Here is a 20031-nt window from a genome sequence, read left to right as displayed (position 1 = left end):
GCCTTCCGGAGACGCCGCACCGCGGCCTCCCTCCACTGGCTGAGTCCCGGAGCCCTGGACTTGCCCGGGACCAGCCACGACGTGCCCACAGCTCGCCAACGCTGGAAAGTGAGAACGTTTCACTTTTCGCCCATTTGAAAAATGGCTCCTTGTCACAATAAGCGCTTTCTAGAGATGAGGCTAACGCACGTACGCCTGTACGTACGGGTAAACACGTGTGTGAGTACACTGGCCGGGTGTACGAACACATACCTGTGCGCTGCACGATTCTTAGTTTAGTGCCCTATTCGTATTTTTGTCTAAGCTGCCTTATGTCCTCTGAACATTTTTTATTAGCTTGGCTTCTTTCTCTTAAAGTTAATAAGAATTCTCTTTAATAAGAACATTACCTCTCAGCCACAGATGTGGCATATATTTTCTTCATTTTCAGTTACAGAAGTTTCTATACAAACACACACTTATTAAATGTGCACAGAAAATGTTCTAAAACCGCACCAAATTTATTTTTTTTATTATGGCAACTTCTAGGCATGTGTCATGCTTGGAAAATCTCTCCCGCTACAAAGTAATGAGAACATTGTACTGCTTTCTATCTAAGTTTATGATTTTGTTTATGTTTTTAAAATTACCTCCATCTGTAAAGTTTACAAGGGAAAAGGCTCGGGGCCAGAGGCACGGCTCCACATTTCCACATGGCCCGTTGTCTCCTGATCCTTTGTTGAATAACCCACGGACTGCACTGATTGGAAAAGGCCACTTCGATCAAATGTCAAGTCTGTCCATGTCCTTGAAGACTCTCTATTATGTTCGTACCGAGCACATTTTTTAAAGTAACGTGTTTGTGGTCGTTAGCAGATAAACAAGCAACAGTTTTTTCATGGGCGCGTGGCTAGAGGACGGTTAGCTGAGTTATCTACTTAATCTGGTCTTTCCCAGATTTCCCTCCCAAATCTAGGAGGAATTTTCTCTCCGTGCAGGGCCACATGCAAGAGGCTGCCAGCATCAGCTACAGGCCAGAGGCCCTCTGACCGCCAGCATCGGAGGCTAACTGGGGCCAGCTCTAAGATGCGTCTCTTCTGTGCCACGCACTCAAGGGGCTTACCTCTATTGTGTGGGTCTCGGCGCTGATCGTAAAAACTTGACCTCCCGAAGCTGCCCATAACGTGTCCTCCGTCATTACGAGACTTCTAACTGGTAGCACGCCTAGTTTTATCACTGTCTGAGGTTCGGGACTCCAGGATCCATCTTGAAAAACAAAAATTTTACTTTCAAATTCAGTTATCTGTACACAGGGAGTAGGGACAGGATCCCAGCTCATTTTAAGTAACAGGCAAAATATCATCGGTAACCGTGACGTTCACACTTGGTGCTGGGCGTCCAGAGTTCCACGAGCACCATTTCCACGAGGCAACTCAGCACGGTGGCAGAGCCCGGAGTGCGCACGACCCCAGCCCGGCCACCTGGCGTGTCTCCCACACAAACAGCCCGCAAGGTGGCCGTGACAGTGTGAGGCATGACGAGGTGATCGATCAGCTCGGCAAGGTGCCCGGCGCCCGGGTGTCTCATACGCCCTGTCATCTACAACGCCAATACACGAAATGACCCCGTCGTCAGGAGGAGGGTCCACACCCACACGGTGCGGGCCAACGTCCGCACCTCCGTTGCCTGCTCGCTCTTTTGAGCTTTCCCTCGATACGCATCCTGTATCATCAGGATGGACCGTATCTTCCCTGCATTAGAACAGTAAGTCAGAACTGGGAAGAGAGGCTTTCGCTCGCTCTGGTCCTGAAGCACAGGCCCTGATGAAATACATCGCTTTGCAAATACTTTCAAGGATCTAAGGATGAGGTCTGTCATACTTCACATGAAGTAGAGTCAACAAACAACTTGGAGAGCGGTAAAAAATATGTAAAGCAAGACTAGACACACGTTTTCAACGTGACTACATAATTGTCCTGTGAAAATTTAGAATAAATTTTTCAATTTTCAAAGCAACCACTAATTAAGCCATCATGCCTAAAAACATCTTTAAAAAATTGTTTTTTACATTTATTTATTTTTGAGAGACGAGAGAAACAGAGCACAAGTGGGGGAAGGGCAGAGAGAGAGGGAGACACAGAATCCCAAGCAGCTCCAGGCTCCGAGCTGTCAGCACAGAGCCCAACGCGGGGCTCGAACCCACGAACCGTGAGATCGTGACCTGAGCTGAAGTCAGACGCTTAACTGACTGAGCCACCCAGGCGCCCCTATGCCTGAAAGCATTTAATGGTTCATCCACCAGTGCCTCTGACTTCCTAATCAAAACAGAGCTTTGCTCAGGGACGAGGGCACAGTCTTGGTTCCGAACCAAGTTCTGGCTTCTGTGTTCTAGATCTGAAGCACTGAACCTTTTAATCCAATCCCTCTTTATGAATAACTTTAGCTGAGGTTGTGCAACCACCAGGAGGCAACCAGGCAGGTTCTGAATTCCATGGCACACTTTCAAGTTATAATTCAACTTAAATGGAGATGCTTTTATGCTACAATTAAGCCAAAAGATGTTGCAGGACAATTACTGGTTCCAGGGGACAATGACCTGTAAAATCATTTGTAAAATCCGCACTGGACCCGGAGTATCATCGCGCGGTTACACACGCGTGCACACACAAGCACACGCTCACTAGCAGTCACACGTGCACATACATACACACAGAAGCACACAGGCCTTCTCATCCGGGACTCAGAGCCCTTTGAGACCCCGCAGTCTCCACTTTCGATGGGATCACAGAGGCTCCGAGCTGAGATGCGATTCTCCCCAACACTCGCACGGCACTGAGAGAGCAGGGCTGTGGACCCCTGCTGCCCCTGCCCCACGGGGCCTCCCCCCCGATGTGGCCACGTCCTCCAAATCAAGACGCCTGCTGCTGTCAAGTTATTTTGGTTTGGGACTAGCTTCTAACAATTGAACTTTGTTTTCCGACCACCTAAGTCACTCCTTCTACAGATCCCGTGCACAAAATCCTCTGAGGGCCATGGGAGGGCACAATGTCGGTCCCTGGGATGCGGGCCTCAGCTCCAGCTGTCACGCCACCTGTCCGGGGACAGCCTCTTTCTGCAGTCTTCCCTCCAGACCTGGGTCCTCAACCGGGCTGTCCAACCACAGCTGGGTGCAAACCCGTGCCAATGACATTTTGAACCCACACTTAAAAATCTGGAAATTTCCTACAGAACATTCCAGATTCCGAATGCCCTGAAAAGTCAGATGCTTGCAGCAGTGCCTGGCGGAGAAGCTGCCTTTCCCCCTCCGGCTAGGCACATCGTCGCCCCTCAGAGAACACGACGGTGGGGAAGAGACACCTCTCCAAAGAAGACATTCAGACGGCGGACAGGTACGTGAACTTGCGGTCAGCACCACACATCATCAGAGAAGTGGAGTGAAAGCACAGTGGGCCATCGCTCCACACTTGTCAGAATGACATCATCAAAGACACAAGAAACAACAGGTGTTGGTGAGGATGCGGCGAAAGGGGGACCCTCGTGCACAGCTGGTGGGAACGCAAACTGGTGCGGCCGCTCTGGACGACAGTGTGGAGGCTCCTCAGGAGATTAGAAACAGAACTACTCTACGACCCAGCTGCCCCACTTCTGGGCTCTTACCCGAAGGACACGCGAACAGTAATTTGAAAAGGCCTGTCCGCCCCATGTTCACATGGCATTATTTACAATCGCCAAGACACGGAGAAGATCCAAGTGTCCCCCAACGTGTGAATGGACAGAGATGTGCTATACATACAACGGAATATCATTCGGCCATAGAAAATGAGCAAATCCTACTGCTTGTAACGTAGGAGACAGGTCAGACAAAGACAGACAAACCCGCTAATGGCCCTCGGCCGCCCTCAGGAGGGGCACAGACCCCTGCTCCCCGCCCTTTCTAGCCTGTGCCCTTCCCGGGGTCCCGCAGCGGCCCGGCCCCCTGGCTGAGCTCCACAGGACGGGCACCTGCAGGCTGGCTCCACGGCCTTCCCGCACACGACTCCGACCCCAGCACCCCCCAGCGCTCTCTGGGTGCCCTGAGAGCTATGTTCACCTCTGGGTACTGTTCTGTTCGCCCCCCGGACGTGAGGAGTAGGACCTGTGCCCATCTGCAGCCGCTGGTGACCAGCTCAGGGTCCCCTGAACCAGCCAACGCTCAGACTGTCCCTGAGAGGGTGACTGACCCCAGTACAGAGCCGGGGGGAGGGGGGTTCCCAGGGTGGACCACAGGCGGGCAGGAGCCAGGGCGGGGGTGGGGGTGGGTTCCCAAGGTGGACCACAGGTGGGCAGGAGCTGGGGGGGGGGTTCCCAGGGTGGACCACAGGTGGGCAGGAGCCGGGGCGGGGGTGGGGGTGGGTTCCCGGAGTGGACCACAGGTGGGCAGGAGCTGGGGGGGGGGGGTTCCCAGGGTGGACCACAGGCGGGCAGGAGCCGGGGCGGGGGTGGGGGTGGGTTCCCGGGGTGGACCACAGGCAGACAGGAGCTGGGCAGGGGTGGGGTTCCCGGGGTAGACCACAGGTGGGCAGGTGCTGGTGGGGGGGGGGCATCCCCAGGGTGGACCACAGGCGGGCAGGAGCCAGGGCGGGGGTGGGGGTGGGTTCCCGGGGTGGACCACAGGAGGGCAGGAGCCAGGGTGGGGGTTCCCGGGGTGGACCTCAGGCAGGCAGGCAGGTATCAGGAACAGAAAGGACCCAGGGGGGCCAGGCAACCCCCATTCCTTAAGGGGCCTCAGCCCTTGGCTTCCCTCACTCAACCCTCCCGATAAATTTGCCATTTTACTTTTCCTCGTCGGGGACCCAACTGGACACGGGGCTGCCCAGTTGCCGTGGAAACCAGCCAGGATGTGCAAACCGCCCGGACTGGGCAGAGGAAGGGTAGGTAGGGCGCTGAGCGCTCACACGTACCGTGTCAGGTGGGGCCCCGTGACGGGATCAGTGCCCTTGCAAGAAGGGGGCGCCCCAGAGCGCGTGCTCCGTCCGCCGCGTGAGGACCCTGTCCCGCGGTGGGGAGGCGCCCTCCACAGCAGAAAGCGACTCTCCCCAGGGACCCGCTGCCACACCCTGCTCAGGCCCCGCTCTGTGGCATCTGCCATGGCGCCGAGCCAGCCAAGACACGACGTCTCAGCGCTGAGGCCCCGGGACGGCAATCCCACGTGTCCGTGTAACCCCCGGACGAGAGGCGCAGGGAGGCCTGCCGGCCAGGGGTGAGGTGAGAAGGAGCCCCTGAGAACAAGAGCTTCCGCAAAGGGGCGACAGTCCGTCAGATCAGAACTGGCAGGAGCAGGTGTGGACACAAGGCCCCCTGCCTCTGCCTCTGAGAGCTGCAGCCCGGGGGCCCCGGGGAAGAGACGCCCACCGGCCCCTCTGCTGTCACCAGAAGCCACTGGAATGCTCAGCCAAGCCTGTGACAAGAGAAGGAGCCTGAGGAGGAGAGACGATGGCCGGGCTGGTGGGCTGGTGACAACCTCGCGTAGCTGCTCACCCGGGTGGCCTGCAGTGCCCCCCCTCCCCCGGGGTAAGAGAGCCTTGCGGGGCCGGGGGACAGAATCGTGGCTGCGGGGAGACAGACGCACACAGAGGAAGGTACTTGGCGGCCTGCTAAGGGGTCACCAGGAGACCGTCCTCTGAAACAGCTTCCCGCCTGTGCGGCTGGGGTGCTCCTTTCGGGGCTGGGAAGTCACGTGCCCGGGACAGGTGGGGGTAAGCGCTGGCGGGGACGTGACCCAGAAGCACACAGCTCAGTCCACAGCAAACCCCCGGACACAGCCACGAGACCGGCCGCGCAGACGCACGCACAGAGCAGACGCAATTACCTTCCGCCTTCTGGTAGACGGCCACGGCCCCGTTGACCAGGCCGGCATACAGGCTCTGGGCTGCGCAGGCAAGGCTCATGACCGTGGACTTGTCCGGGGTAAAGAAGTGCTGCAGACGCACCTTCTTGGAGCCTTGGCTGCTCTTGTAAATGGAGATGCTTCGAGAGAAGAACGCAAACCTTGTCAGTGCATTTGCTCGGGAAGGAAGGGCAGCCTCATCTCATCACAAAGTGCTCGTGACGCCCCAGCCCTTCCCGCCTCCTCCCGCCCTGGGCAGAAACGCTGCTGCCTCTCAGCCCCCTTCGCTTTATTTTAAAGGAGAAAGTTTGGGTTACACAGATTTTAAAAAATTACTTCTTTCAATCTATCTTAAAACTTCGTATCAGGAAAACCACGTTAACTTTCCTTTAAAAGGTGTCTGTGTTCAATATGTTTACAGCACAGACTCTGGCCGTGTTTTTTCCAAAACATGAAGAGAAAGGTACTTTTGAAATCAGGGATAAGAAGAAACACGTCAGGGGAAGCGCCAGGCAGCACGGGCACACTTGCTGGTCGTGTCAAAGGTCAGCGACCCCAGCCACTCTCGCCACGCAGTGTCACCCAACAGGTGGAGCAGGTGACCGTCCGGCTCCTCGTCACGGAGTGGCACGCGGGCCTCACCTCCCCTCCTCAGTGCCCAGGCAGATGGTGGGCACGCCCGGCGCCCTCCCGGCCGCGGCCCCGGGCTCCGCAGGGATGAACACCATGCACAGCGTCCGAGACTCCACGTTGAAGCACTCGATGACTTTGGGGCTGGAGCTTTGAAAGGAGACGATGGCGATCTGGCCCATCTGACTGGTGCAGCTTCCAATCTGAGGCAGGGGTGGGGTGGGGGGTGGGGGGGAGAGAGGAGTAGCTAGGAGCTTCCACAGCAGCTTTGGATCTGAGGCAGGGGTGGGGGGTGAAGAGCCCTGGGAGATTCCAAGGCAGCTTCGGATCTGAGGCAGGGGTTGGGGGTGGGGGAGGAGCACTCGGAGCTTCCACAGCAGCTTCGGATCTGAGGCAGGGGTGGGGGGGGAGGAGCGGCTGGGAGCTTCCACAGCAGCTTCGGATCTGAGGCAGGGGGGGGGGGGGAGGAGCGGCTGGGAGCTTCCACAGCAGCTTCGGATCTGAGGCAGGGGTGGGGGGGGAGGAGCGGCTGGGAGCTTCCACAGCAGCTTCGGATCTGAGGCAGGGGTGGGGGGGGAGGAGCGGCTGGGAGCTTCCACAGCAGCTTCGGATCTGAGGCAGGGGTGAGGGGGGAGGAGCGGCTGGGAGCTTCCACAGCAGCTTCGGATCTGAGGCAGGGGTGGGGGGGGAGGAGCGGCTGGGAGCTTCCACAGCAGCTTCGGATCTGAGGCAGGGGTGGGGGGGGAGGAGCGGCTGGGAGCTTCCACAGCAGCTTCGGATCTGAGGCAGGGGTGGGGGGGGGAGGAGCGGCTGGGAGCTTCCACAGCAGCTTCGGATCTGAGGCAGGGGTGGGGGGGGAGGAGCACTGGGAGCTTCCACAGCAGCTTCAGATCTGAGGCAGGGGTGAGGGGGGAGGAGCGGCTGGGAGCTTCCACAGCAGCTTCGGATCTGAGGCAGGGGTGGGGGGGGAGGAGCGGCTGGGAGCTTCCACAGCAGCTTCGGATCTGAGGCAGGGGTGGGGGGGGAGGAGAGGCTGGGAGCTTCCACAGCAGCTTCGGATCTGAGGCAGGGGTGGGGGGGGAGGAGCGGCTGGGAGCTTCCACAGCAGCTTCGGATCTGAGGCAGGGGTGGGGGGGGCAGGTGCACTGGGAGCTTCCACAGCAGCTTCGGATCTGAGGCAGGGGTGGGGGGGGAGGAGCACTGGGAGCTTCCACAGCAGCTTCGGATCTGAGGCAGGGGTGGGGGAGAGAGGAGCGGCTGGGAGCTTCCACAGCAGCTTCGGATCTGAGGCAGGGGTGGGGGAGAGAGGAGCGGCTGGGAGCTTCCACAGCAGCTTCGGATCTGAGGCAGGGGTGGGGGAGGGAGGAGCGGCTGGGAGCTTCCACAGCAGCTTCGGATCTGAGGCAGGGGTGGGGGGGGAGGAGCGGCTGGGAGCTTCCACAGCAGCTTCGGATCTGAGGCAGGGGTGGGGGGGGAGGAGCGGCTGGGAGCTTCCACAGCAGCTTCGGATCTGAGGCAGGGGTGGGGGGGGGGGAGCACTGGGAGCTTCCACAGCAGCTTCGGATCTGAGGCAGGGGTGGGGGGGGAGGAGCACTGGGAGCTTCCACAGCAGCTTCAGATCTGAGGCAGGGGTGAGGGGGGAGGAGCGGCTGGGAGCTTCCACGGCAGCTTCGGATCGGAGGCAGGGGTGGGGGGGGAGGAGCGGCTGGGAGCTTCCACAGCAGCTTCGGATCTGAGGCAGGGGTGGGGGGGGAGGAGCGGCTGGGAGCTTCCACGGCAGCTTCGGATCTGAGGCAGGGGTGGGGGGGGGGGAGCGGCTGGGAGCTTCCACGGCAGCTTCGGATCTGAGGCAGGGGTGGGGGGGGAGGAGCACTGGGAGCTTCCACAGCAGCTTCGGATCTGAGGCAGGGGTGGGGGAGGGAGGAGCGGCTGGGAGCTTCCACAGCAGCTTCGGATCTGAGGCAGGGGTGGGGGGGGAGGAGCGGCTGGGAGCTTCCACAGCAGCTTCGGATCTGAGGCAGGGGTGGGGGGGGAGGTGCACTGGGAGCTTCCACACCAGCTTCGGATCTGAGGCAGGGGTGGGGGAGGGAGGAGCAGCTGGGAGCTTCCACAGCAGCTTTGGATCTGAGGCAGGGGTCGGGGTGGAGGAGCACTGGGAGCTTCCACAGCAGCTTCGGATCTGAGGCAGGGGTGGGGGGGGGGGAGCACTGGGAGCTTCCACAGCAGCTTCAGATCTGAGGCAGGGGTGAGGGGGGAGGAGCGGCTGGGAGCTTCCACGGCAGCTTCGGATCGGAGGCAGGGGTGGGGGGGGAGGAGCGGCTGGGAGCTTCCACAGCAGCTTCGGATCTGAGGCAGGGGTGGGGGGGGAGGAGCGGCTGGGAGCTTCCACGGCAGCTTCGGATCTGAGGCAGGGGTGTGGGGGGAGGAGCGGCTGGGAGCTTCCACGGCAGCTTCGGATCTGAGGCAGGGGTGGGGGGGGGCAGGTGCACTGGGAGCTTCCACAGCAGCTTCGGATCTGAGGCAGGGGTGGGGGAGAGAGGAGCGGCTGGGAGCTTCCACAGCAGCTTCAGATCTGAGGCAGGGGTGGGGGGGGAGGAGCACTGGGAGCTTCCACAGCAGCTTCGGATCTGAGGCAGGGGTGGGGGAGGGAGGAGCGGCTGGGAGCTTCCACAGCAGCTTCGGATCTGAGGCAGGGGTGGGGGGGGAGGAGCGGCTGGGAGCTTCCACAGCAGCTTCGGATCTGAGGCAGGGGTGGGGGGGGAGGAGCGGCTGGGAGCTTCCACGGCAGCTTCGGATCGGAGGCAGGGGTGGGGGGGGGGGAGCGGCTGGGAGCTTCCACGGCAGCTTCGGATCGGAGGCAGGGGTGGGGGGGGAGGAGCGGCTGGGAGCTTCCACGGCAGCTTCGGATCGGAGGCAGGGGTGGGGGGGGAGGAGCGGCTGGGAGCTTCCACGGCAGCTTCGGATCTGAGGCAGGGGTGGGGGGGGAGGAGCACTGGGAGCTTCCACGGCAGCTTCGGATCTGAGGCAGGGGTGGGGGGGGGGGAGCATTGGGAGCTTCCACAGCAGCTTCGGATCTGAGGCAGGGGTGAGGGGGGAGGAGCGGCTGGGAGCTTCCACGGCAGCTTCGGATCTGAGGCAGGGGTGGGGGGGGAGGAGCGGCTGGGAGCTTCCACGGCAGCTTCGGATCTGAGGCAGGGGTGGGGGGGCAGGTGCACTGGGAGCTTCCACAGCAGCTTCAGATCTGAGGCAGGGGTGGGGGGGGCAGGTGCACTGGGAGCTTCCACGGCAGCTTCGGATCTGAGGCAGGGGTGGGGGGGGAGGAGCGGCTGGGAGCTTCCACAGCAGCTTCGGATCTGAGGCAGGGGTGGGGGGGGAGGAGCGGCTGGGAGCTTCCACGGCAGCTTCGGATCTGAGGCAGGGGTGGGGGGGGAGGAGCACTGGGAGCTTCCACAGCAGCTTCGGATCTGAGGCAGGGGTGGGGGGGGAGGTGCACTGGGAGCTTCCACAGCAGCTTCAGATCTGAGGCAGGGGTGGGGGGGGCAGGTGCACTGGGAGCTTCCACGGCAGCTTCAGATCTGAGGCAGGGGTGGGGGGGGAGGAGCACTGGGAGCTTCCACAGCAGCTTCGGATCTGAGGCAGGGGTGGGGGGGGAGGTGCACTGGGAGCTTCCACGGCAGCTTCGGATCTGAGGCAGGGGTGGGGGGGGAGGAGCACTGGGAGCTTCCACAGCAGCTTCAGATCTGAGGCAGGGGTGGGGGGGGCAGGTGCACTGGGAGCTTCCACGGCAGCTTCGGATCTGAGGCAGGGGTGGGGGGGGAGGAGCGGCTGGGAGCTTCCACAGCAGCTTCGGATCTGAGGCAGGGGTGGGGGGGGGGGGTGCACTGGGAGCTTCCACAGCACGCGGAGGCCTGACAGTCCATGGCAACGAGAGAACCGACATGCCCACGAGGGCCGGCGCGATTAAGAGGGTCAGGGGCGCCTAAACGGTCTGCCGTCAGAGCACATTTCTCTTCAACTCACGAGGCTACTCTTCCCGTTAATTCTCGTAACAGGAGGGGGGTTTCGGCTTTTTACAATTCGTGTTTCCATCCCTGAAAACCCGCGTCCGCGGCACCACACAGGTGACGGCCAGCGCAGACACCACTTGAGTCCTAAGTACACGAATACCGAGTCTCGGCACTTCAACGCTAACGCTCACCTAGAAAAACGAGCGCTTGAGACGAGGCAGCGTCAGAACGCCTCCCCACGTGGTCACCAGCGTTCGCGCGCGAGGCCGTGTGCGGGCGCCTGTGACACCTGTGTCACCGCGGGGAGGCCCGCGAACCTATCTGCCGGGTCACTGAACACCCTCGGCAAACTTCGTTTCCAATTTGAAGTTAAACTGTTGGTTTACTTATTATTTTTATTTTTGAGAGAGAGAGACATGCACAGAGTGTGAGTGGGGGAGAGGCAGAGAGAGAGGGAGACACGGAATCTGACACAGATTCCAGGCTCCCGATGCGGGGCTCGAACTCCTGAAGCATGAGATCATGACCCGAGCCAGTCGGACGCTGAACCGACTGAGCCACCCGGACGCCCCCAACTTAAATTGTTGTTTAAGTGGGAAAGAGTGGGATCTTGCTCTCGGAAGAACTGACCCCACAGAGCTCGCGAGGTCCTGGAGGGGAAAGTTGGCCGGGTAGGTGGTGTTTAGGCTTCACAGACCCTTTGTCCTTCGCGCCGGCTTTGCAAATGTTGCCACACTCCCCTGACCCCTCCTGCGGTGTCTCCACGCTCACATAAGCGTCCTGCTCGGACAGCCTTCCAGGCGAACGGTGCCACCAGCTGGCCCTGCTCTGACCGGCAGGGGCGGGGTGCGACCAGGAGAGGGAGTGAGGTACCCATTCCACGTCGGACTGGTGGGAAAACTCTCTTAACGTTCAAAAACCTTAGGGAGATAAGCCCGTCCCACCCTCGGTGGCTGAGTGCGCAGAATGAGGCGGCCCCTTCTGCGCACTCAGGGAGGCCACTGACCACACAGAGACGCTGGCTGGGGGCAGGAGAGGTCGCCTGAGCGCTGGGCACCTCGGAGCTGTAAGACAGCAGGGCGCCCGTCGGGGAGGAGGCCGGGGGAGCGTAGGGAGCGGGGCACAGGAGACCTCAAAACACAGTGCACGGGGATGCACTTTGGGTGCAGGAACCAGAAACCCCGCTTCAACTGCAGGGTAGTCCAAATGCAACACTTCATTTGGAACAAATTAACTACTAAGTTTCCAGCGTAAAGAAGCCAGCAACGGCTTGGACAGGGAAAAAAGAAATCTCGTGCGATTTAACTCAAGAAATATTTAAATTCCTATATTCGTTAAGTTGGTTGAATCTACCCTGGTAAAGTTTTAGATGAGAAAGAAAAGGCAGGGAGACTCGCACATCTTTCCCGAAAGTGTTCAGTCCCCTCTCCTGGTCCATGACTTCCGTGTTTATAAACACAGCCCAGGACACGCGGGCAGCGAGCACGCGTTCCAAGTCTGAACCTTTCAAACCTACGGCTTCTCGTCACGCGGCCCATGGACGCTGATTCTTCAGGGACCCGCATTAAAGCACGCAGCGCGTCTTACCCACAGGAAACCGTGCGCTGTGGACGACGAATCCGGCTGAACCTCATTATTCACGCAGGGCTCAGGATTGTAGGCGGCACATTCGATCTAGCGGGAATAAAATCAAATGCCCACATTTAACACAGGACCAGGAGGTGTCCAGACGCCACGGTACCTTGAGCGGATGACAGACTTCTGACACTGAGACACAAAAACCGCAGGTGATTACGTATTAGAGATTAGAATGGGAGGAAAAAAGCAGACTAAAATCGGCTTTTTGGAGGCAACCCTCTAAGGAGCCACATGGGTCATCACTTGAGTATCTTCGGACCCCAGGACGCACCGCAAACGTCTCGGGGAGCACAGGCGGCTGCGGCGTCCCGGATGCTGGTGGCGTGGGCATGCGGACGCGCGGTCCTGCCCTCTGCCTGCCAGCCCGCCTCCCTGGGGAGCCACAGGGGGCCCGGGCTCCAGGCCCAGGTGTTGGCCTGAGACCAGGAAGCAGGAATGTCTTTACTTGTTTCTCACGGGAGGACACATCCACATGTCCCCGAAGATACCCGCTGTGGTGCCTCGACAGGCAGCACAGGACCACCAACAAAACAGCCCCTTGACCCAGACTAGCTTCAGCAACCAGTGTGCGACCCTTCAGGCAAACACGAGGCCTCTGATTGTGACCCCCTGTGGGAACTGGAGGCCGCCCTCTGACTGTGACCCACTGACCGTGACCCACGGCGGGAACTGGATGCCGCCCTCTGACTGTGACCCACTGACCGTGACCCACAGCGGGAACTGGAGGCCGCCCTCTGACTGTCACCCACTGACCGTGACCCACGGCGGGAACTGGATGCCGCCCTCTGACTGTGACCCACTGACCGTGACCCCCTGTGGGAACTGGGTGCCGCCCTCTGACTGTGACCCACTCACTGACCGTGACCCACTGACCGTGACCCACTGTGGGAACTGGGTGACGCCCTCTGACTGTGACCCACTGACCGTGACCCACTGTGGGAACTGGATGCCGCCCTCTGACTGTGACCCACTGTGGGAACTGGAGGCTTCCCTCTGACTGTGACCCACTGACTGTTACCCACGGCGGGAACTGGAGGCCGCCCTCTGACTGTCACCCACTGACCGTGACCCACGGCGGGAACTGGATGCCGCCCTCTGACTGTGACCCACTGTGGGAAGTGGAGGCCGCCCTCTGACTGTGACCCACTGACCGTGACCCCCTGTGGGAACTGGGTGCCGCCCTCTGAATGTGACCCACTCACTGACCGTGACCCACTGACCGTGACCCACTGTGGGAACTGGGTGCCGCCCTCTGACTGTGACCCACTGACCGTGACCCACTGTGGGAAATGGATGCTGCCCTCTGACTGTGACCCACTGTGGGAACAGGAGGCCGCCCTCTGACTGTGACCCACTGACCGTGAACCCCTGTGGGAACTGGGTGCCGCCCTCTGACTGTGACCCACTGACCGTGACCCCCTGTGGGAACTGGGTGCCGCCCTCTGACTGTGACCCACTCACTGACCGTGACCCACTGACCGTGACCCACTGTGGGAACTGGGTGCCGCCCTCTGACTGTGACCCACTGACCGTGACCCACTGTGGGAAATGGATGCTGCCCTGTGACCCACTGTGGGAACTGGGTGCCGCCCTCTGACTGTGACCCACTGTGGGAACTGGAGGCCGCCCTCTGACTGTGACCCACTGTGGGAACTGGGGGCCGCCCTCTGACTGTGACCCACTGACCGTGACCTACAGTGGGACCTGGATGCCGCCAAGCCAAGGGCAGCCGAGCCCACAGGTCTGAGACGTGTGCCCTGGGAGGACTAAGGGTGCCCTGCAGGCATCAGATGCGCAACAAAGCCCCCGCGCCAGGCCGACGGCTGAGCAGAAAGGCAGGTCTCGCCTTCGTGCTCTAATGATCCTAACTGGCTCCCCGCCACACAGCCACGGACAAGGGGAAACCGTAGTTGACTTGGGGCGACAACATGGGCCGCTGTCCCCATCCAGACCAAGAGGACACATAGACAGTGGGCCCTGTCTCCCGGTCCGCCCTCCTGTCACCTTGAACTCCTGCTGCTTGGCCACCGTCACTGCCATGTGTCCCACGAGGAGGGGGTGTCTCTCCTTCTTAATCTGATTCCCGTCATCCTCCACGCAGAACCAGCCCATGTGGTTCTCCTCCTCTGTGGTCAGGTCAGAGAGAACGGGGAAGGACAGCTGAGCCATCGGCAGCTTCCTGGGGGCCCTGTGGAGCCCAGGCTCGGGCCACCCTTCCCCCCCAACTTGTGTGCGTGGACCCCAGGCTCGCCACCCCCCTGCCCTGCGTGCATAACCCAGGCTCAGCCCCCCAACCCCACCCTGCGCGCGCAGACCCCAGGCTCGGGTCTGCTATCCTGCGTGCAGACCCCAGACTCGGGCCCCCTGCCCTGTGTGCGTGGACCCCAGACTCGGGCCTCCTCTCTTGAGCACGGACTCCAGGCTCGGGCCCCCCTGCCCTGTGCACACGCACTGCATGCTCAGCGCCCCCCTCCCCCGCACTGAGCGTGCGGACCCCAGGCTCGGACCTCCTATCCTGCGTGCGGACCCCAGGCTTGGGGCCCCCCACCCTGCGTGCACGCACCCCATGCTCAGCACCCCCCCCCCATATTGAGCGCACGGACCCCAGGCTCAGGCCTCCTATCTTGCGCACGGACTCCAGGCTCGGGCCCCCCGCACTGCGCGCACGCACCCCATGCTCAGCCCCCCCACCCCCGCCCTGCGCACACGCACCCCATGCTCAGCCCCCCTCCCCTCCCCTGCGCACATGCACCCCATGCTCAGCCCCCCTCCCCTGCCCTGCGCGCACGCACCCCATGCTCAGCGCCCCCCCGCCCTGCGCGTGCGCACCCCATGCTCAGCCCCCCTCCCCTGCCCTGCGCGCGCACCCCATGCTCAGCGCCCCCCCTGCCCTGCGCGTGCGCACCCCATGCTCAGCCCCCCCCCCCCTGCCCTGCACGCACGCGCCCCATGCTCAGCCCCACCTCCCCTGCCCTGCGTGCACACACCCCATGCTCAGCCCCCCCCCCCACATTGAGCACGCAGATGCAGCCTCGGGCTCCTGCCCTGGGCGTGTGGACCCCAGACTCGGGCCTCCTCTCTTGAGCGTGGACCCCAGGCTTGGGCCTCCTGCCCTGGGCGCACGGACCCCAGACTCGGGCCTCCTGCCCTGCAGGGGATAGCAGAACTAAACATTCATCTCTGGAAAACAGCACAATCTTTCCTCAAGGGAAAAGCAGTATGTTCGCTGCTTTATCTGAGAAAGCACGTCCGTCCCGCGTTCCGGTGTGCTCCCCGTGACTGCGCTGGCGCAAAGGGCTGAGAGACGTCACTTGTAAAGCACCTGAGGCTGTTTTTCTTGATCCCCTTTTTTTTAAGCAACGGAAATGTCCAGATTCAAATACCACAGATACAGTGAGAGGGTTTTTGACAACGGGACAACGGTATGGGACAAAAAAACAGTGGAAACGAGGACGTATTTTGCTATAGCGCAAGTTGCCCATCTCAGCTCTGGGCTCTTAATGAAAGCTCTTAAAGACACAGAGAGCTCGTTTCCAGGTTCAGCTCACTCCTCAGGGAGTGGGCCGTTTCCGGGGTTGTGGACTTGCTGAGGAGCCTGGCCTGATGAAGCGTTAGATTACTCAGGAAGGAGGGGGGCTCACGTGGGACGAGGGCGCTTCACTCATCACAGCTCCGGGGGCGAGAGCACCACAAGGGCCCAGTTCCCTTCTGTGTCTAATTTTCATTTAACGACCACGTCGCAAAGAGAACTGCACGCACATGTGCACACGCACGCACTATCCAGTGTGAGCTGAGCAACAGACCCGTGTGTGCGAGTCACACACATCTCCCTACGCAGGTCTCGAGAGAGAGGTCTGCCCGATAACGTGGATGGAAAGACAGCAAGGCTTTGGACAAAGGAGCAGGAAAGCAACCATGAGGTCAGCTTGTCTCGGATCAAACTACAGGACTTCCTTTTTCTGCTGCAGGATTGTTGAGGGACTACTCAGTGCCACCCTATACTTTCTCCCAGGTTGGGGAGGGGGAACCACGGCTAGACCCAGAGCCGACTCCCGACTCCCGACTCCCGGGCCACAGACTCACGGGCCTTTATCGCGAGTGCTGGCAGTCTCAGCTGATGTCAATGTTTTGTTACAATAAAAGGGGCGGCTTACTTTTTTCTAGGATCCCTAAATTATAACACAGAGGTCTTAGAAAATCACTCATCCTGGAGCCAATTTTTCCCGTTTAAAAACATTCTTTCAGGGACACCTGTGTGGCTCGGTCGGTTAAGCGCCTGACTTCAACTCAGGTCATGATCTCACGGTTCTGTTCGTGAGTTCGAGCCCCATGTCAGGCTCTGTGCTGACAGCTCAGAGCCTAGAACCCGGTTCAGATTCTGTGTCTCTCTCTCTGCCCCTCCGCCGCTCGTGCTCTGCCTCTCTCTCTCTCTCTCAAAAGTAGATAAACATTAAAAAAAATAAAAAATAAAAACATTCTTTCAGGTGAATGGGTGAATCTATCGTCGAGGTCATTCTCGACCTGGTTTTATCCTCTTAGGCACATATTTCACTGTCACGGAGAAAACGAGGGGACCAGCGGACGCAGCCTGGTCGTGCGACCATCCCTCACTTAGCGCCCATCAGCCCAGTCTTACCCAGGGCGAGCTTGGCCATCTTCAAGTTGTTGGTCCAGGACTCTTTGATGGCAGGCGTGAACGTATTGAACACGGCCGTGAAGAACGTGGGCCGCCCGGACCTGCCAGGGACAGAGGAAAGGCATTCGTGTCCCGCAGTGTGCCCCATCCGGGACACTGCACCCTGCCTGCCCGGCACCATCACCAGACCATGAAGGCTGGCGTCACGGCAGAGCGGGCTCCCCGGCCGGCCAAGGAGGCCCCTGGCAGGGTCACTACTAACTTGTCCTGCTTCCCGGGAAGCTGTAACTGGAGTCTGCAGCAGTCCGCAGCCCTGATCTCCTCTTCTTTCTTCAAGATGAGCCTTTGTAAACCTGACGTCCAGTCGTGGGCTACTGACTGGTTTAGGTTCTGCCAACGAAACACATACGCGCACGCTTTACGTGCGTGAACAAGGTGGGGTCGGCGCAAGGAGGACAGCAAGGCGGGACCAGGAAAGTTCAGAGGAGACAGTAACGCTCTGTTGGATTCCAAACACGAACCCGGGGCTCGGGCCGCGTGCCGGTCTGGCTCAGACATGTCTGAGAGGGAACTGCTACTCAAGGCCACGCGCAGACGGAGGACGGCGACCCTGAAATAGTCCCGCCCCACCCGAAACGGGAGAAAACACGCGGTCGGACTGGTTCTTAAAACCACCGTAATCGTCACGTCTGGTGGGACCCGGAGGCACGGCCACGCTCTGACAAGGACTCACAAGTGACAAAAGAATTCCGAGTCACGGGGCTTCGACCGTTACCTGATAGTTCCCCTTGAGGTTACCGATCAGCTGAGAAATCTGACCGATGACGTTCAGGTCATGTAGGAGGTTCTGCAGATCCTGGTACAGCTGTCCCGGCCCCACGTACACCTGGTCTGCAAAACAAGCAAGCAGCACGCACCTGAAGCGCCGTCTGCACCTACGCTGGCGGGGGGAGAAAGCACTAAAATTAAGATTCCGGTCGACTTGGAACGTTTTTAAAAAGTAGGTACTTTCAAGCACTTGGTGGTTTTTCCTTTTCTAAGTTTTAACTGTGGAGTGATTTCAGACATAGAACAAAGACACACAGCGGTCCTCCGCGTACGCCCTTCGCCCCGGGACGCCGCGATCTCACGGAGCCACGCGGACACAGCACTGCTAAGTAACCTGCAGCCTCCCCACTCACGTCATCTCGGTGCGCGGTCCCACGCGCACTTAGCTGCTGTGGTCTCCTTAACTCTCCTCCAGTCTAGGCCCGTTCCTTGGGCGTCTGTCCTTCATGACCCAACTTTGTGACCCGAGCCAGTGAGCTGTTCCACGGAGCATCTCACGCTCTGGCTCTGACGGCCGGTTTACCGCTCCGGGTGTTCTCTAAGCCTTGTTGATGTCATTGCGGTAAGCGGTGTCTACACATGGCGCCGGACCCAAACCAAATTTCCCGTAACCAGGGTCATCCGACACCAGAGTGGGCTCCCCAGTGCGCTGTCTCTAACGTGAACAACAGGAACACAGGCAGGACTCTCGTGTCCGGGGGGAGGGGGGAGGGGGGCAGCGTCCCTCCAGGGCCCGCCCCCCCGCTGCCCTGGACTCGGGGCGGCCTGCAGGTCACAGGACGCAGTTCCAAGTATTCTGTCACTTCCCCCCACGGTCACACAGGCAGGATTCGCACACAGAACCACACTCACAGCCCACACTTCGAAGGACGTGCAGTGGCAGCCACACTTCTCTCCCACGTCCACGGAAGTATACCGCCCTGCGTCCCCTCGACAGTAACTGGCAACAGGCGGAGCAGGAGCTCCGGCCCAGGGACGAGGGGAGGCTCCGCTGGGTGAGCAAGAGGTGTCTCTCGGGGTTCATGTTTCCGCGGCACCAGCTTCGCGGCGTCAGCCCGGGAGCCAGTGGTCAGAGCTGCTCTCCGAGCTCAGCACGAGGCTGTGCCGGGTTGGGCATCGACACTCGGTAAGTGAAATTGCGTACGTGTGTTGTTAGCCAAAATTATCTTAAATTACAAACGTACTGTTAGGGAAGAACAGGATGTAAAGTTGACCCATGTGACCACGGGGACGGTTTTTCAGGCGTGGCCCAGAAGAAACCAGGTCTCCTGGTTGGTTCCAGGCTCCACTGACCGTGACTCAGAATCCTTAAGAGTTGTGAACAAGGTGCCCTGTGTTTTCACGGCGCGCGTGGCCCGGCACATGGGGCGGTGGGGGGGACAGAGACCTGAGGCAGGTTCCGAGCTGTCCGTGCAGAGCCCGCCATGGGGCCCCACGAAAGTCTGCCACACTCTGGGCAGGTGCCGGTCCCGCCCGCCCTGTGTGCCCCCGAGGACGGACAACTACAGCCATGCCGGTGACTTTCACACTCATCCTCAGGGACAGCGACAGGACGGAATCCTACACAGTCGCACGCACTCCCCCACAACATGCTCAGCCTGCACCCATTTCTCCAGACGTCTGAAGACCTTCTCCTCGGGACGTGTTCAAAGAGGCGACGGTGGGTCTCCTCCAGTGAAGACCCCGTCCCCTCCCCGGCCCCCCTTAGCACAGTTCCCTGAAAACTGGGGGTGCCCCAGACGTGCCGGTGACGGACAGAGGCTGTAAGGACCCTGCATGAGGAAAACCCTGGGGCGCCTGGGGGCTGAGTCGGGTAACCTTCTGACTCCTGATCTCAGCTCAGCTCACGGCCTCACGGTTCGTGAGTCCGAGCCCCACGTCAGGCTCTGCGCTGACAGTGCGGAGCCTGCTCGGGATTCTCTCTCTCCCTCTCTGCCCCTCGCCTGCTTGCGCACGTGAGCTCTCTCTCTCTCAAAATAAATAAATGAACGTTAAAAAAGAAAGAGAAAACACCTTGTCTCTGGCGACAGGTGAATTCATTCTCCCGTGAACGCACTCCCAGACAGGCTGCGGCCCCGTGCACATAACCCCGCCGCTGGGGTGGAGGCGGCAACGGGGGCTCTGAGGTCGCCAGCTCCGACTCACAGTGTCCGTGAAAACTTTTCAGTCACCCCGGAACAAAGCACGGAATTTTGCGAAATACCTTCAAGAGGCCTGTTTTCTGCAACGAAGCCGTGGGGTCGCAGAGGACCCGGCACGCACCCGGGGGCACCGGCCCCCAGCGCAGACGTTAGCGCCAACGAAATGTCACGGGTCGGGGAGGCGAACCCAGCGGCTCTTCTGGGGACGAGGCGTGTGTGCGGCTCCTGGGGCCCACGCGCGGCGGCCACGCCGGCAGCTCCCGACAGTGGTTGCTACGCAGTGACGCCCACACTCCGTCTCCAGCA

The 20031-nt window shown here is 60.3% G+C and overlaps 1 protein-coding gene across 4 annotated transcripts in view; it reads right to left on the bottom strand.

Moving 5' to 3' along the window:
* Positions 1–20031, bottom strand: part of ARHGEF10 (Rho guanine nucleotide exchange factor 10) — a 97996-nt gene that overhangs the window by 14691 nt on the left and 63274 nt on the right. For all 4 annotated transcript variants that reach the window (XM_032592796.1, XM_030312046.1, XM_032592794.1 and 1 more), the window contains 8 exons: positions 17532–17647; positions 17019–17146; positions 16757–16857; positions 14125–14246; positions 12070–12156; positions 6488–6678; positions 5828–5985; positions 1103–1245 (listed from right to left, as the gene is read on the bottom strand). In XM_032592796.1, coding sequence (XP_032448687.1) covers positions 1103–1245; positions 5828–5985; positions 6488–6678; positions 12070–12156; positions 14125–14246; positions 16757–16857; positions 17019–17146; positions 17532–17647 — 1046 coding nt within the window. The remainder of the gene's footprint in view (positions 1–1102; positions 1246–5827; positions 5986–6487; positions 6679–12069; positions 12157–14124; positions 14247–16756; positions 16858–17018; positions 17147–17531; positions 17648–20031) is intronic.

This window comes from Lynx canadensis, chromosome B1 (genome assembly GCF_007474595.2).
Source record: "Lynx canadensis isolate LIC74 chromosome B1, mLynCan4.pri.v2, whole genome shotgun sequence".
Taxonomy (NCBI): Eukaryota; Metazoa; Chordata; class Mammalia; order Carnivora; family Felidae; genus Lynx; species Lynx canadensis.
The sequence above is the reverse complement of the archived record's forward strand: the minus strand, read 5'-3'. Positions and strand labels throughout refer to the sequence as shown.